The sequence below is a fragment of the Thunnus albacares genome, chromosome 7 (assembly GCF_914725855.1).
Source record: "Thunnus albacares chromosome 7, fThuAlb1.1, whole genome shotgun sequence".
Taxonomy (NCBI): Eukaryota; Metazoa; Chordata; class Actinopteri; order Scombriformes; family Scombridae; genus Thunnus; species Thunnus albacares.
In genome coordinates this window covers 16,703,802-16,719,201 of record NC_058112.1, presented here as the reverse complement: position 1 = coordinate 16,719,201, position 15,400 = coordinate 16,703,802, and the positions used below count along the sequence as shown (strand labels likewise).

The 15,400-nt window shown below is 41.2% G+C and overlaps 2 protein-coding genes across 3 annotated transcripts; one reads left to right on the top strand and one right to left on the bottom strand.

Moving 5' to 3' along the window:
• The first annotated feature begins 691 nt into the window (after positions 1–691).
• dnaja2b (DnaJ heat shock protein family (Hsp40) member A2b) lies at positions 692–8,706 on the top strand. The gene is made up of 9 exons (XM_044356628.1): positions 692–1,190; positions 2,451–2,510; positions 2,934–3,160; positions 3,249–3,329; positions 3,484–3,617; positions 3,736–3,932; positions 4,097–4,241; positions 6,815–6,942; positions 7,043–8,706. Exons 1-9 carry the CDS (start codon positions 1,113–1,115, stop codon positions 7,229–7,231), a joined length of 1,239 nt encoding a protein of 412 aa, XP_044212563.1. The 5' UTR covers positions 692–1,112; the 3' UTR covers positions 7,232–8,706.
• Positions 7,903–12,967, bottom strand: LOC122985746. 2 transcript variants are annotated; one of them, XM_044356626.1, is made up of 13 exons: positions 12,771–12,967; positions 12,335–12,442; positions 11,935–12,054; positions 11,729–11,831; positions 11,446–11,566; positions 11,087–11,361; positions 10,680–10,998; positions 10,181–10,599; positions 9,826–10,068; positions 9,522–9,716; positions 9,321–9,425; positions 9,152–9,243; positions 7,903–9,061 (listed from the first exon to the last, which is right to left on the bottom strand). In XM_044356626.1, the coding sequence occupies exons 1-13, from the start codon at positions 12,812–12,814 to the stop codon at positions 8,986–8,988; spliced, it is 2,220 nt and encodes a 739-aa protein (XP_044212561.1). In that variant the 5' UTR covers positions 12,815–12,967; the 3' UTR covers positions 7,903–8,985. The 2 variants fall into 2 exon arrangements, with proteins under 2 accessions (XP_044212561.1, XP_044212562.1); XM_044356627.1 differs by having other exon boundaries at positions 9,522–9,698; positions 12,771–12,966.
• Positions 12,968–15,400: the final 2,433 nt, after the last annotated feature.

Sequence of the window (15,400 nt, the reverse complement as noted above, 5' to 3'; positions counted from 1 at the left end):
ACGGGTGGAGCTCATTCTTATTTGTTTATTCCTGTTTTCTCCTCTCCATGTTTCCCTCACATGGATTGCTCAACTATTGAGATCGAGCACAGTCAGTGCTCTTAAGGACAGGGGTTCAAATCTGTAATATGTTGGCTCTTATTCCCTCTCTCCACCCCACTTTCCTTTCTCTAATTAAGTCTAATAATATGAAAATGCTTGAAAGGTATTGTTGAGTGTTTCTCCAATATGAAACATCCAATCATATTATGACCAGGAGTTAATCAACTTGCCATTTGGCTGTGACACAGATGTCATTAATAAAGGTGCTATTAATAATAACAGGTAATCCTTGATCTGACATTTTCAACTTAGATCAGTTGCTACAGTTGTCAAGATGCCATCTATGCATGTTGACATGGCACTCTTGATCTCTGATAAACATAAGTAATAAAAGGAAACAACCTTTTGTTTTCTTGTGATAACGGGTTGATTATCTCTTTACTTTGAGATAACAAAGCTAGATTTCTTGAGATAACAAGATAGTTAACTCGTGATCTCGAGATAATGGCATTTTAAAAAAAAATTGCAAACATAGCCGTTCTCGGCTTCCATACAAAATATTTCACTCCTCAAGGGAAAACTTTATTTTTCACACAGTGTTGAGTAGTTTACTTTAACGACCTTCCCTAATCTGTAAACTACCCTGTGTTATGTAGATAACGGCAGTTTCTAGTGAATATTTGGACAAACGCCGATTAAACATTTTCAGCGACATTTTTTCTGCTTTTATTGGGGAGTCTAAAATTTTATTTCAGCCATTTGAACTTAATTTATGGAACGTTTTGCGGGCATTATAACATAGCGCAACATTAATGGTTTCCATAACAACCACGCACTATTTTGTTTTTTCAATTGAGAAAATAAATGGCAAATTTACTGTAAATACATAAGCCCTCTGGCTAACTCTTACTATGGTTGCTGTTTTTGGGCATGTACTTCCGAGTGGGTGTTTATGTGTGTCGTAGTATCTGGCAGCCGCGGACGGTCCCTGCCGGTGGATCCTGCGTCGGCCCCTCTCTCAGCTGAACCTCCGCAGAAGCTCTTTCTGTGGCAGCCGGCCGGTTAGCATCATGTCGAGCGTCGTGGATACTAAGCTGTACGACATCCTCGGAGTTTCCCCATCTGCCTCTGAAAATGAACTTAAGAAGGTAAGCAAATGCAGAAACAAAAGAGAAATTTGATAAGAGTGAGAACATAATAAAATAGGAAGAGTGGTACTGAAATATGGCCTAGAAACAAGCGAATCAAGATGCTCATCAGAAGCAGCTTGTGAGTTTGCTATCCTAGCCACAAAACTAAGCTAGATAACTGCTTGCATTGCGCTTTGTAAGGCAATCGAGTTATACATCGGTGTTGGTGAAATAATTGAGAATGTATTTATTTTTGTCATCGTTCCTACATGTATTGGAGAGATAAGAGTTAGCCTGTTTGGAAATGGAAACCCAGAATTACTCCGGTGACCACGAGTGTGCTAGTTACGTTAGCTTGCCGGCTACTAGACGATAACGCTACCTAGCTAAATTCCAGCAAATAGCCCCCGCCAAGTCAGTCAGCGACGAAGCAAATAATGTTAGCTTATCAGCTCACTTACAAAAATATGCTAAGAAAACAAATCTGCCTTTGTGTTCACAACGTTTATGTGGCATGTGGTGACGCTAAACTTGGCGTGAATCACGACGTACTTATTTACATTATATGTTTATGGATAAACTTGGATGTTTTTTTTTTTACTTAAATGACAAACGTTAGCTAACGTTAATACCACTCGTCGTATTGCTAACGTTACGGTAGCTATACGTTGCTAAAATTCACGTCGCTATGTACTCAGAACTCGATTCAAACATCTCACACCGTTAATTACGAATTGTCTATAAACAGCAAATCAACGTCAACCTTGCCAAACGTGACTTGAGTCATTTTACCAAATGTTTATGACCTCTTGTGGGTTAATCTTATATTCAGTAAACTCAAATGAATCATATAACTCGATTAAGTCTGAACTATTTTTAAGATAGCTGTCATCTATCCCAGCTGTTTTCTCCTGGCAGAAAACATCAAGCGAGTAATGCGAATCAAATGTATGTCGACAATGTATGTCGAAATGAAGTGCCTTTAGTGTTATGTTGATGGATTCCGAATTTACCAGGAGATCGTGACAGTTGCTGGTTAAGCAGGAAAATTTTAAAAAGATGCATATTTTCGCATGAAGATTTTGTTGTCGTCTTCTTCACACCTGAGTGATAAGTGTCTTGACATGTCAGAGGCTGCGATGCTCTCGCATGTTTTTTTTTTGACAGCAGGCCCACAAGTTTAGCCCTTAACTGGTAAGGAGAGGTAATGCGGTTATTGATACCTGAGCTCTAGGCTCTCATGCAGCTTTGTTTATGTTGATTTTTGGTTCATTACAGGCCTACCGTAAACTGGCCAAAGAATATCATCCTGACAAGAATCCTGATGCTGGAGACAAGGTATGATGCACCAAAGCATTTTCAATGGCAACAGCAGCAACACTATAATTTACAATAAGAGCAACAGCAGCAGCACCACAGTTGCTCAACAGTTGGAACCAAGAAATTATGTCAACTTTATTTGTCATGATCACACACAGCCCAACTCTTTGAGGGTTAATAATAGGTACAGACCAGAGTTCAGAATATGAAACAGTGTTTCTCTAGAGAGGAGTGCATCAGTTTTTGATTTATTTTACTGCTGCTTTGTGACTCAACCCTGGTTTTTACAAGACCTTGATACAAGAGACTTGACTGTCTGTATTTCTTTTTTTCTTTGTAATAGGTGACTCATGAAACACAAAACTAGTTGGCCCACATTGCTGTCATATATTAAATGATTTTTCATCCTATCCTGAGTGTTCTTGTTTTTCTTTTTTCCAGTTTAAAGAGATCAGTTTTGCATATGAGGTACTGACAAACCCAGAAAAGAAGGAGCTTTATGATCGCTATGGAGAACAGGGACTACGGGAGGGAGGAGGAGGAGGGCCTGGGATGGACGACATCTTCTCCCACATTTTTGGTGGAGGACTGTTTGGGTTCATGGGGGGACAGGGCAGAGGACGCAATGGAGGCAGGAGGAGAGGAGATGATATGGTACACCCTCTGAAGTAAGTATTGTACTTTAAAAGTGTTGGGGTTCTTTAGTGGGTGGTTAAAAAATTTTTTTGTGTCACTTATAACTCTTTTGTCACACAGAGTTTCTCTTGAAGACCTCTACAATGGCAAAACCACCAAACTACAGCTCAGTAAGAATGTGCTGTGTGCTGCCTGTAATGGGTGAGTCTGCTTTGAATGTTTAAGGATTGAAAACAGCCTAATAATCTATAGTTTTATAGGCCAGCCAGATGATGGGATGTAATTGCAGTGATTCTGTTATGCATAAATAGAAATTCCTGCTAACAATGCTGACGCTTTACTGTTTGCCTTCTAGTCAGGGCGGTAAAGCCGGAGCCGTGCAGAAGTGTGTGGCATGCAGAGGACGAGGTATGAGAATCATGATTAGACAGCTGGCCCCCGGGATGGTTCAACAGATGCAGTCAGTCTGTACAGACTGCAATGGAGAGGGTAATATGTCTGTCAACACCCACACACTGACTTTACTTTTAAAAAAAAATGGATAGGTAGAATCACAAGCACAACAGTACTCTGACTGTGTCTAACCTGTGTGTGTGTGCTTGTTTAGGTGAAGTGATCAATGAGAAGGACCGCTGTAAAAAGTGTGAGGGTCATAAGGTGTGTAAGGAAACTAAGCTTCTGGAGGTGCATGTGGACAAAGGCATGAGACACGGACAGAAGATCACATTTTCTGGGGAAGCTGACCAAGCACCAGGCGTTGAACCAGGAGATATCGTCCTGGTGCTACAAGAGAAAGAACATGAGGTACCTCACCTGTCTGCCCTGGATTCTGATATTGATTTGTTAGGCTGTGTTTATTAACAGGGCTACAATAGAAAAGCTGTTATTTAAGGAAGCATTCTACATTTATTTGATGAACAACAATTGTGAACCTTGGCAACAAATTTTTGGATTTTTATCTAAATCAGGAATTCCGCCGTGATGGCAGTGACCTTCACATGGTCCAACGTATTGGCCTGGTTGAGGCTTTGTGTGGCTTCCAGATGACTGTCACACACCTCGATGGACGTCAGCTGCTTGTCAAATACCCACCTGGAAAGGTCATAGAGCCAGGTAAACATGTCTTCATACCACATTCGCGAATTATCTATTTTTCATCACATTCCTGCTTTTTTGTTTTTGTTCTGATGGACATTTAGTGAACAAAAGCAGATTAATGTGTAGAAATATTTGTTGCTGAATTAATCACAGTGAGAAACAAACACAATGAGCCAATTGATGATACATTTTGGATGTGGCACTTTCTCCAGCTATTTTTACAGCTAACAAGCCATCATATTGTTCATAAGAATCTATAGTTCCCTAATGAAATTACTGAGGTGCCTGAAATGTCGCAGATAGACTTGCTTGCTTTTAACTACATGCGCGCGTGATGGCTGCCTCATGTATCCTGCGTCCATTTAGAGTGTTGGTTGTGCATGTCCTCCGAAATCAACACTTCACATCTGCAAGATACAATACGCACACAGGGTTTTTACCTGGATTTTTTTGAGACAAAGGTGGAAAAGACTGGAGAATGTGCTTGCTGTGGCATACACGATTTGTGTATGTACCTTAGAGTGTCGTGTGCTTAAGTGGAAAATTGATTTGACAGATGAAAGTGTCCATAGGGATTTGAATTTTATACCAAGATGGAAAATGAAGGTTGTGACAAATGATGGTGTCTATTTTGTAAGACTGGGACGTTATACTTATCTCCCAATTCCATACTATCGATTCTTGATTCAAAACCAAATTCTCAATTGAATAGAAAAGGGGGCACTATTGTCAGTCTCTTGCTTCAGTATATTGTGTGCCAAACCTTTCACTGGTGTCATTATTCTGCTGAAAAACAATAAGAAACATGACTGGCAGATAAGATAAATGGACCGCAGCCTTTTTATTTCGAAAAGTTAACTGCATTAACTAATGAATTAATTCATTTGAAAGCATCTTACAGTCTACTGCCTGTATGAGGGGGAGGCAGAGTGCCCTGCTGTGTTGTTATTAACATCATGTCTCCGGCAGTGGAGAGCAGCCTTTCTGCTGCACTGTAAGCTCCGGGGAAAGACATTGCTGTCCAAGACGCTGAGCAAGCACAGGGTTTTTGAGGTGAAACAGACTGAGAACAGAGTTATTTTCTTCACTTCAGAGTTATTCCAAGTTGTTAAATGTTGCAGTGTGTGTTGGTCAGCCGGTCTCGTCTGTTACTACTGGAATTCGCTGCTCCGCTAATGTTAGTCTCTGAATGACGGCGTAGAAAGTTCACAATATACTTCATGTTCATCTCGCAAAGGTAATTATTGGGTCAATAAATCAAATCATGCTTGCAACCGCTGCCTTTTTTGAAGATGAACTACAAGATAACTCTAGTGTGTGCGTGCTGTAGACTGTCCGGTTGCTGCGCTGCCCTCACAGTTGAGTTCCACCTTTTTTGGTCCGTCAACATGACATGCCAGTATTTTCAACAAAGATGGCGGCCAGTAATACAAAGGCGGTCCACCTTTGAGTTAGATAGGCAGGGAAAACGCTGTGCACATGAATGGCAGTATGGGGATGTGATGGTGATAGCAAACTGCTCTGCTGAACTGACTGGCTCACTGTGTATGTTGTGTTGTGTAACAGTGGGCTATTCTGACGGAGAAAATCATCAAACGTCCTGGTGGACATTTGAAAATACTGGTGCTGTTTCTCATCATCAATTTCTCACATTGGCAGAATGAGAGAAACATTCATGTACTTTTTATTTAACAAGACCAACACACTACTTCAGTCAACACAATATAGTGCAATTCTACAGAGTTTACAGTCAGTGAGTATTGAGTGACCAGATAAAAATAGTACAAGTGCTTTCTTTAGTGCAGAGGGTGTTGTGCAGAGACAATACGCATCACGTGGACAGGAGTGTGTTATTACCTTTTAGTTAACCTGGTCAGCTATGGATTTCTTTAAGCTAACAGACCATTAGCTAACAATTAGCACAACACACCTCTGAGCAGTCAGAGATCGATGTGAATAATTTAACTACAAAAAATAGCTTGGTGTAAGGTTTGGTGTTAGTCAGTGCTGAGTAATTTACTGTTGAAGACAACTACAGATTAGCTGGTGACGTTGCACTGACTCCTGCTGCTGCTGCTCCAGACTGGCGGCTAACGTTACTCCTCTCCATGCTGCAAGAAGTGCACTGCCCACACTGCAAAAACTATATCTCTTCCATATCTTCCAATGCAGATTTATGAATATTACGAGTTTGTTGCATCCTTACTGTCAGAGTAGTCTGCAGTCAAATGTTAACTGGTAAAGTTAGTAAGCTGTATGACGTTGAGAAAGTACCGCAGCAGCTCCCGCCATATTTTTTGATTCAACTGAGGTTCACTAGTCTCTCACATGGCCAGATCTAGTTGCACGAAGAACCAAAGGTGGACCACGTGAGAGTAACGTTTCACATTCAACTTTTCACGTATCCATGGGAAAAGGCATATACTAAATCTTCAAATGAAGATCTATTTGAATCGGAAAACCCTGCTTATGTCACAGTATATAATACACAGCTTGTAAATTGCAGAAGCCAAGGCCACAAGGTCCTTATGTGTCTGCATGCCACATGTCTTTACACCCTTTTGTTGCTGTGTGTGTGTGTGTGTCAGGTTCTATTCGTATGGTGAAGGGAGAGGGAATGCCTCAATACAGAAACCCATTTGAGAAGGGAGACCTTTACCTCAAGTTTGACGTCCAGTTCCCTGAAAACAACTGGATTAGCCCTGAAAAGCTGAATGTGAGTTGCAGTTGTTGTTGTGATTTGCACATTTTAAACTCCAGTCTGCTCTAATGATTATGCTGTCATTGTGTATTTAATAATGATCAATTTCTTTCAGGAACTCGAGTGCTTGCTGCCTGCTCGTGCGGAGAATCCTGTTATCACAGCGGATGCGGAGGAAGTTGACTTGACAGATTTTGACCGGAGTCAAGGATCAGGAGGTGGAGCCAGGAGAGAGGCCTATAATGATAGTTCTGATGAGGAAGGAGGCCATCATGGCCCAGGGGTGCAGTGTGCACACCAATAGAAAGACTCATGCATAAAGACATGCGCACACATTAAAGCATAAATACATGAACATCCCTTGAGTCCCATTGCTAACACCATTCAAAACTTGACGCACATTTCTCTTCTTTCATGATACCCATGAAAAAGAGATACAAAACACAAATACAAATACACGTATATCCACCCTCCTCAGTTCCATGGTGCCCATAAGTCAGAGAGATGCTGGACTTGTGATGACCGTTTTGTGTTTTTGGACAGTAGTGCTCATTAAAGCCTCCAGCAAGAAGGTGGTCCCATTCTCAGAGGTTCACTGACAGAACTTGATGTGGACCTCCATGTTTTCATCCTAGGCTTTTACCTTTCACTGTGGGAAACACCAGTCTAGTGTATAAAATGCAAATATTGTTGACTATCTTGTATAAGGTGTAGTTTAGTCTGTCACACACAAGCGCATGCTGCTTTCTCGCTGAAGATCTTGCACATGTTGATCCTGGGTCCAGACACCACACCAGTTTAAATTTCATGTATTTCACAAATCGAAGTGCCCTGCTGACCTGATTACAGCCTGAAAAGTGTGTCATTTGCACAGCCTGCTGGGAACCGCACATGGTAATAATGCACCTCATCCTCAAAGGTGAACTCTCATGTTTTGAAAATGGGACTTGTGGGTTCTTTTTTTTTAGTTCCCAGCTGTCACATTGCTAGAATATTAAAACTCTGAGTATAGCACCTATCAGCCAGGCACAGTTTTTGTTTTGTTTTTTTTAGTTTGGAATTTAAGCTTTTTTGTCTTTGGTTTTAATGTTAGTGTGTTCGAGACCACATGACTTGAACCTAAGCTGTGTACTCTTCATTTGAGGACACACTCGTGTATTTTGTATGTATGTGTGTAACACAGTGGCTCAGTGTGTGAGAGCTGCTGTGGAATGTTCTGGCTTATTAGGATGATAGGTATTCCTGCTTTGTGTCGGACTGCAGTGTGAGTGGACACTATATAAGATCAGTTAAAGAGGAAACAACTGAATGTTTATTTGCTGATAATCTCTCCCATGTAGACAGTCTCCCCCTCGCCCCCCCCTCCACACAACTGGGCCGAGAGATCCCCCTCTCTTGCAGGAAAACTACTGGGCCCACACCCAACCCTCTGTATTATACATATCTCCCCATCATAGAGTTGTTAGCAAAGCTTTCGTCCTTTGACATGTTACAGTACTCACATCCTGTAAATACAACCCCAGTCCATAGGTGCAATCAAAGTCTACATCAGTGTCCTTCCTGTAGTCACAACATAATGACCAACAATGTCTATATAAGGAGAGATGATGGAACTTGTGTAGACTATTAACATGCACCTTTGCGACTCATTGTGTATGTAATTTAGGCCACGGGGATAATGTGTACACAAATAAAAGGGGTCATTGATAAATGATATTACTGTTGATGCTTATGTTTGTCAAGATGATAATTAAACTGTATAATAAACAGTCACCATAAGTTTGTTGAGATCTTTTTTTTCATATAAACAATCTGCATTTTGAGATATATTTATGTTCTATATGACATCAAACAGGAAGGCCACCACTCACAATATCTATAGCATTACACACAACAGCATGTTACCAATGATTGATACAGTTTGAATCATTAGAGAACCATATATTTGTTGTGCTGCTTAGTGATGGGAAGTTTATTAGTGTCAGCAACCTTCATGAATATGGAAATAACTAAAAATTCCTATTTTACCCGACAAGAATTTTAAGCAGCTCTTGTATCTCAGACCTCTCCGTCGTCTGTTTCTCTGCTGTGGAGGGTTACTGGACCCAGGAGTTCCTTGAATCCTGCAGTATTTCTTAAGAGTGAAAAAAAGAAAAAACAATAAAGTGGAGAAATTGATGGTAGACATTCATTTGTTGTCTAATTCAAATAAATAACCCCTCACCTGTCTCTTTTGGACTGCATGACATAAGAGCGCTCTCTTCTTAGCTGCTCCAGTCGCTCTCTGACAACTGTCTTCTGCTGGTTCTTGTCCTCCTGAAACACAAAAGTTAAAAGTGTGATAATACAAAACTTATCAGAATGTTGCAGACAGATTCCCTCAACATGTTTACCTGTGGTAGATCATGTGTGAGGTGTCTTAGCCTGTCTGTGTGTTTAAGGCCAAGCAGATCTTCCTCTGCCTTCCTGTTCTGGATGATCGACAGACGTTCTTGAACCTAAGACAAACGAGATGTCAATGACAGATGTCTCCGCGCTCCTCAGCCTCTCACTTACAATGATCTGAGTAATCTTTCAGTGCCACTTTCTCTCACCCTCAGCAGTTGTCTCTCTCTGTCTCTCTGCTGCCTCTGTTCGACCTTTCTTTGCATGTCCACCAGGTTGCGCATCGTCCTCTCTCTCTCCATTGCTGACAGTGGTTCTCTTGCTCTCTCTCTCTCCATCAGTGTGGATTCCCTCATTGTCTTCCTCTCTGCGAGGCTACAGTCTGCCTTTAAAGCAGGAAACAGCTGCAGAATTATTTTTAAAATAGAGTAATGTGGAAGTGATGCGTCACTGGCGTCTTCATAAAGTAATGTTAAAAGCCCTGGCTGCACAAAGAAGTAACAGTACACTTACTGTGGCTTGCGAGGTATATTTCTGGTCCTCAGGGTGAGCAGGTTCAGGCCCTCCCAGATCCCACAGCTGTGACTCTGATGCAGTGGGACACATTTCCACCTCAACCACTTCTACCCCGTTGGATGTCTCATTAGATGCTCCAGAACAGAGGTCATTGGCATGCTGTTTAATGTCAAGAGAGTCAACCAAGAGATGTGGTTGAACAACCTGCAGGGTCGGTATTGGCTTCGCCTCCAAGGTCAACTAATGAGTGAATGATAAAATATAAAAGGGAAGGAATCAGATGACACAGAATGACAGCAACACAGTGTTTTATGGTCTGCTATATGCTAATGCTGTACGCTGCTGAGAGTACCTGTTCTACTGCGCTGCACTGCTGAGACTGTTGGTCAGGGTGGCCTGTGGAACCAGACTGGAACAGAGTGGGTTTCAACTCTTCATCGTGGCTTTCTGCAGCAGTCTCCTCACACTGTGAGTGTTCAGCTGTGCTGCACATATCTCTGGTCTGCAGACTGCTCTCACCACCTTGGCTCTGTGCTGTGTCTCTGTCTGCAGCCTCTGTCTCATAGTCAGTGTCATCCTCTGGTGGTTTGCTCCAAGCAAGGGCGATCAGTGAGCCCTGTTTCTCATAACTCTGGGGGCTCTTTGTTGCTCTGTCCTCTTCCTCATCCTTTGCTCCCCCCTTTGCAGCGAAGGGCTCGTGAGTATTACTTGTTGTATCTGACACACACAAGATCTCCAAGTAGGGCAGATCCTCCATTGTTGCTCCACAACCTGGGAGAAAGCAAAGTTTATTGTAATTGCAGTGGTGAGTATATGTTCATATACAGTATGTTTGCCTGCGTTTGCAATACCTGTGCAGACATCCTGTGTGTTAGTCCCATCTTCAGCTTGGACTCCATGTAGTTCTCTGTTGGCCCTTCTGACTGAAACAACAGTCAGAGCTCCAGGTGGCTTATCACTGATGTTTTGGGCCTCAATGGGCCCACTGCAGCAGGACTCAGCTGGGATTTGCTCTTTGCTACTGCTTTGTGCCTTGTTTGTATTAGGAATTAGTATAGAGCCTGAGGTAAAAGGGGCATCTGAGATTAGGAGTTGGAGCAGGTTGGTGTAATGCTTTGCTTGAAGTTCAGATTCATACTCATCTCGCAGAGCTTGGAGATGCTGTGTACTCTAACAGACACACATAATTATTTCTGAATTCTTGTGACTTATTATAGAATTTTGCCTTTGATTGGATGCTGTGGCTGTCTTGACTCACCTCGTTCATCAGCGCTGGCAGTAATGCAGAAGCTTGGACCTCCTGGAGCTCCAGCAGATTGGTCAAGAGGAGCAGAGCACAATCTTCCAGCTGGTGTTGGGACCATTCAGCCAGTGTGCTGCCTATGTGGGCCTGCATTTGGGGCTGGGGTTGTAGCTGAGGGTAAGTTTGCTCTAAGTGGATCTGAGTCTCACCATATGTCTGCACGCTGGCATGGATTTGTCTCAGCCTTTTTATACAGACGTCCCTTAAAGACGCCTGTTTATGGTCATCTCCTATGGCAAATGGAATATGGGATTTAGGGAAATAAAAGCAAACCAATTCTGAAAGCAGGTGAAAAAGAAGAAATATTGATTTACCCTCTTTTGGAGGCACAGTGCAGCCTGGCCACTGCAGATCCTCTATGGAGACCCCATGTACCAACTGGACCAGGTGCTGCCTCTCCTGCTCATGAGTCAGCACCAGCAACTGCAGCAGTGCCTGCTGGGAGAGGGCCAGAGTTTCTCTGCTGATAATACTACTGTAGTGTATGCTTTTTCACCTTGAGCATTACTGGAGAAAAATATGACCGCACAAAAGAATATAGTGTATGCAATTCAAGAATAATGTAATGACATTATGCGCTAATCAGATTTACAGTACCTGCTGTGGTGATACTGAGATAGAGCACTTCATTTGCTCTTCTTCTTCACCCTGTAGCCACAAAACAGCCTGCTCTGCTCTGCATGGACTGTTAACATGTGGCCTGAACAGATAGATGAGGTGCAGGGAGTATACAGCTGAGATTTTTATGTCCAGTGTTGTATATTGTACAATGTATATTGTTGTTTACATGTTTGTTGGCTCACCATGTCTCCCAGGATTGTCGGGCTGCCAGAAGAGCACTGTAGGACATTTTTGCTCTCTGCGCTCTAAGAGTTGCCAACCTGATGTGCAGACACATTAGTCTCAGGCTGTCCCTGTCCAGCCTGGAAGGGAAAAGAATAATGAATCAATTGGCTAAAGCGATATGGAAGCCCAGCAGTGTCCAATCTAGAATAAAAATGTATTTGCAAACAATTCCTATAATGTTAACCTGCTTTGGGTTCAAGATGAGCAAGATTATACAGTAGGTAAATAAGATTATAATAAGTTAAGTGGATCATCTAATATGACATGACCTTGATTTTTAAAGTGTAGACCTACAAGCAGCTTTAAACTGTTTAAAATTTGTGTGATCTGAACCTGATTCATGTCGAATGTAAATACCTCTCGCCTAGGACTGTCAGTGTGTCCCTTTCTTGTTGATGAGATGTGTATAATTCGTACAGGAGAGAAATGGCAGACCGGCACTGTTCCCTGGACTCAGGACAGGCCCTGCAGGGAAAAAAAAATATTATAGCATTTTGTTGGAGGCACATTAAGCTACAATTGCAGGTGGTTTGTAATATTAACTTGTACAGTACAGCATATCTGTGTTTTTATAGATAATTGAAGGTGAGTTTCCTAGTTGGAATCGTAACATTGGTTGCTCAACATTACATAATATATTTTTACTGCTGTATAGTTAGTTTAGAAACCAAGAAATATTGTTGTAATGTATTTTGATTGTTGTTTTCTTGTCAGTTGAAGACATTTCCATATATTTAGTTTTCATTTTATTTTAAAAATTACAATAATAATAATCTTGGTGTGTGTGGGCTACCTGTATATCCTAAACGCTCCCGGCAGCTCAGCCAAACGGAGCATGTCACCTGATTCCAAAGCCTCCTCTGCAAGATCCTCCAGCCCCTCCTCTTCCTTGTGTCGTTGCCCTGGCAGCAGGGTCTCCCAGACATTCAGAGCCGTGGAATCACCAAAACAGTGAAAGATAGAAAAAAAATGCAGGAATGTGAAGCATCTGGACCAGATTCTATAATGCTGAGCAAGTTCTACTTGGTTACAAGATTGTTCTCAATGTGCTATTGTGTCAACAGTTCAGAGTAACTTTTCCTTACTGTAGTGTTCCTGAAGCATTTCTGTATAAAGCAAGTGGGTCACCACATCATACTTCACTCCCACCAAGAGGAGGACATCTGACAGGGAGACAAAGCCCCAGGCTTGACCTCTGACCCCTGGGATTTGGCCATGCAAGGGAGAGGCCAGTATGCTTTGCACACCATCTGTCGCCAATCTAAGGAGATAAAGACATCAACATTATAATCATATTAAGCACGCATGCAAAAGAGATAAGATTTCAGTGTATAAGGGTTGGCTTTTTAGATTACATAAAGGTGTTAATTGTTTTGAGTGGTGAAAAAATATTCACACCCTCTAAAATACTACAATGTGAAAATAGTCTTTCATTCCAAACATTACATAAGTTAAGGAAGTATTAGATATCAAAAGTAAAAAGTACTAATTCTGAGAAATGGTCCCATTCAGGGGTTGAATCATTGCCTTAACACACATGCAGCATTTGAATGCTGTAGATGGACAATGTGGCTCCAATATACTGTTAAATTATAGTTTAAACTTCAGCAAGTCATCATATTTTGAGTTTATCATACTGTTTGTTTTTATCCTCAATCTGCAAGGTGACAATAAACTTAATCCTTCATACAGAATCATCACAGACTGTAGAGTAAAGTTGAATGGAGTAAAAAAAAAAAAAAAGTGTCCCTCTGTATTGTGGTAGAATCAAAGTATCTAGTGTAACAAAATAGAAATATATAATTGTCTTGACCTGGGAATTTTACTTTAGTAAGCTTTTGTGTCTGTTTCTTGAACTAAAGATGCTCACCTGGCCCAGCACTGCCTTGCTGCTTTCTTGAGCCTCTTCACACCTCTCAAACTGCAGTGCTGTGTTTTCCCTCCCGCCGGTCTCTCCCTCTGTGTGAGGAAAGTAAGGGCAAAATTATGATGAACAGAGAAATGGCCTTCCTGCAGGAGAAAATCTGCTGACTTTCAAGCACATACCTGTGAGTTGTCTGTGTCAAGGGTAGAGGATTGTGAGGATCCTAAATCTGAGTTGTAAGCTTTTTTGAAGGTATTAGAGTCTGTGCTTTGGTGCAGGCAATTCAGCACATGAGGACTGATGATTACTGGCTTGTCCATCGCATATAGAGGGTTGAGATTCCCCAAATTTAAAAGCTGGAGGTCCCAGTACAACTGAAGATGATAATATCATATATATACTGTATATATACATATATGTTACTGGGTTTCTCACAATTTACACATATAAGCATTTCATTAAGTACCTTTTCCTTCTTTTTCCTCTCCCTTTCCATTTCTAGGAGAACATCCAAAACATTTTCACCAACACAGGACCAGCTGTTATCAGTTCCTGCAATCTGAACAATACACAAGTACAAATATTACAAATATTCTTTAAGGATAAATGAAAAAATAATCAAATGATAGCTGATTTCATGGTGACATTTGTTGTTTAAAATATATCTGAGTTGTTACCTTCTTCATGGCCACATGTGCTTCATCCCTGTTAGCGGGAACATGAAACACTTTGCGGAAGAGGAGACTCACGTCTTCAGTGGAAAACTCAGCTCCGACAGACATACCCAGAGACTGGTACAGACCAGCGATACAATCCTGAGGGAAAGAATCAGTACAGTATGTGTAACTTACACATACACATGGAAAACAAATGCAGCTCTCACCTAATGTCAAAACATCTTACCTGCTCCATGTTTTCACCACTGTGGGCTGATGAATTATACAGGCCATTACTATGGTAACAGCAGTCCTCTGGACAACAGCTGGATCAGGTTACCAAGCAACAAAAGTGACAGTGTATCTGTCAGAGGGAGACAGAGAAGAGTGATATCTGATACACGACCATGTGACACATTACACCTGTGTGAAAAGCATCCTGTAACACTGAACTATAAGTGAAAGTTGGTGGATCCCAGCCCATAAATTGTTTTGTGTTTGTGTTGTCTGTCTCAATACAGACAATATATGTCATCATGAATAAAATACTCACTGTGTAAGATCATTGTAACTAATTAAATATTCGTCCATTATTGTTATTATTATATTTATTATTGGAAACTTTATTCTCCATACATGTTAAATTGCAGACATATTTCACATTTTGCATGTTCAGCTTACTTGCTGTACACTTATTAGAAAACTTTCTAGGTTAAGCAAGCAATTAACTATAATTAATCAATTAGAAATATACCAATTAAACACTTCCTGCATTATTTTACCCCTAACTTGTACAAAATTACATATTTCTTCCCAGGAAATGTCCAAAGAAATTATTGAGAAATTACAGATCTGAAAAGCAAAGTGTTACCAAGATTATCCTCATGTCTTGATGAATAATGA

Coding starts and splice junctions, on each gene's coding strand:
- dnaja2b (XM_044356628.1), top strand. CDS start 1,113: ATGTCGAGCGTCGTGGATACTAAGCTGTACGACATCCTCGGAGTTTCC. Junction 1,191..2,450: donor CTGAAAATGAACTTAAGAAG/GTAAGCAAATGC, acceptor GGTTCATTACAG/GCCTACCGTAAACTGGCCAA. Junction 4,242..6,814: donor TGGAAAGGTCATAGAGCCAG/GTAAACATGTCT, acceptor TGTGTGTGTCAG/GTTCTATTCGTATGGTGAAG.
- LOC122985746 (XM_044356626.1), bottom strand. CDS start 12,814: ATGCTCCGTTTGGCTGAGCTGCCGGGAGCGTTTAGGATATACAG. Junction 11,832..11,934: donor CGACAATCCTGGGAGACATG/GTGAGCCAACAA, acceptor CTATCTGTTCAG/GCCACATGTTAACAGTCCAT. Junction 9,717..9,825: donor AATATACCTCGCAAGCCACA/GTAAGTGTACTG, acceptor ATAATTCTGCAG/CTGTTTCCTGCTTTAAAGGC.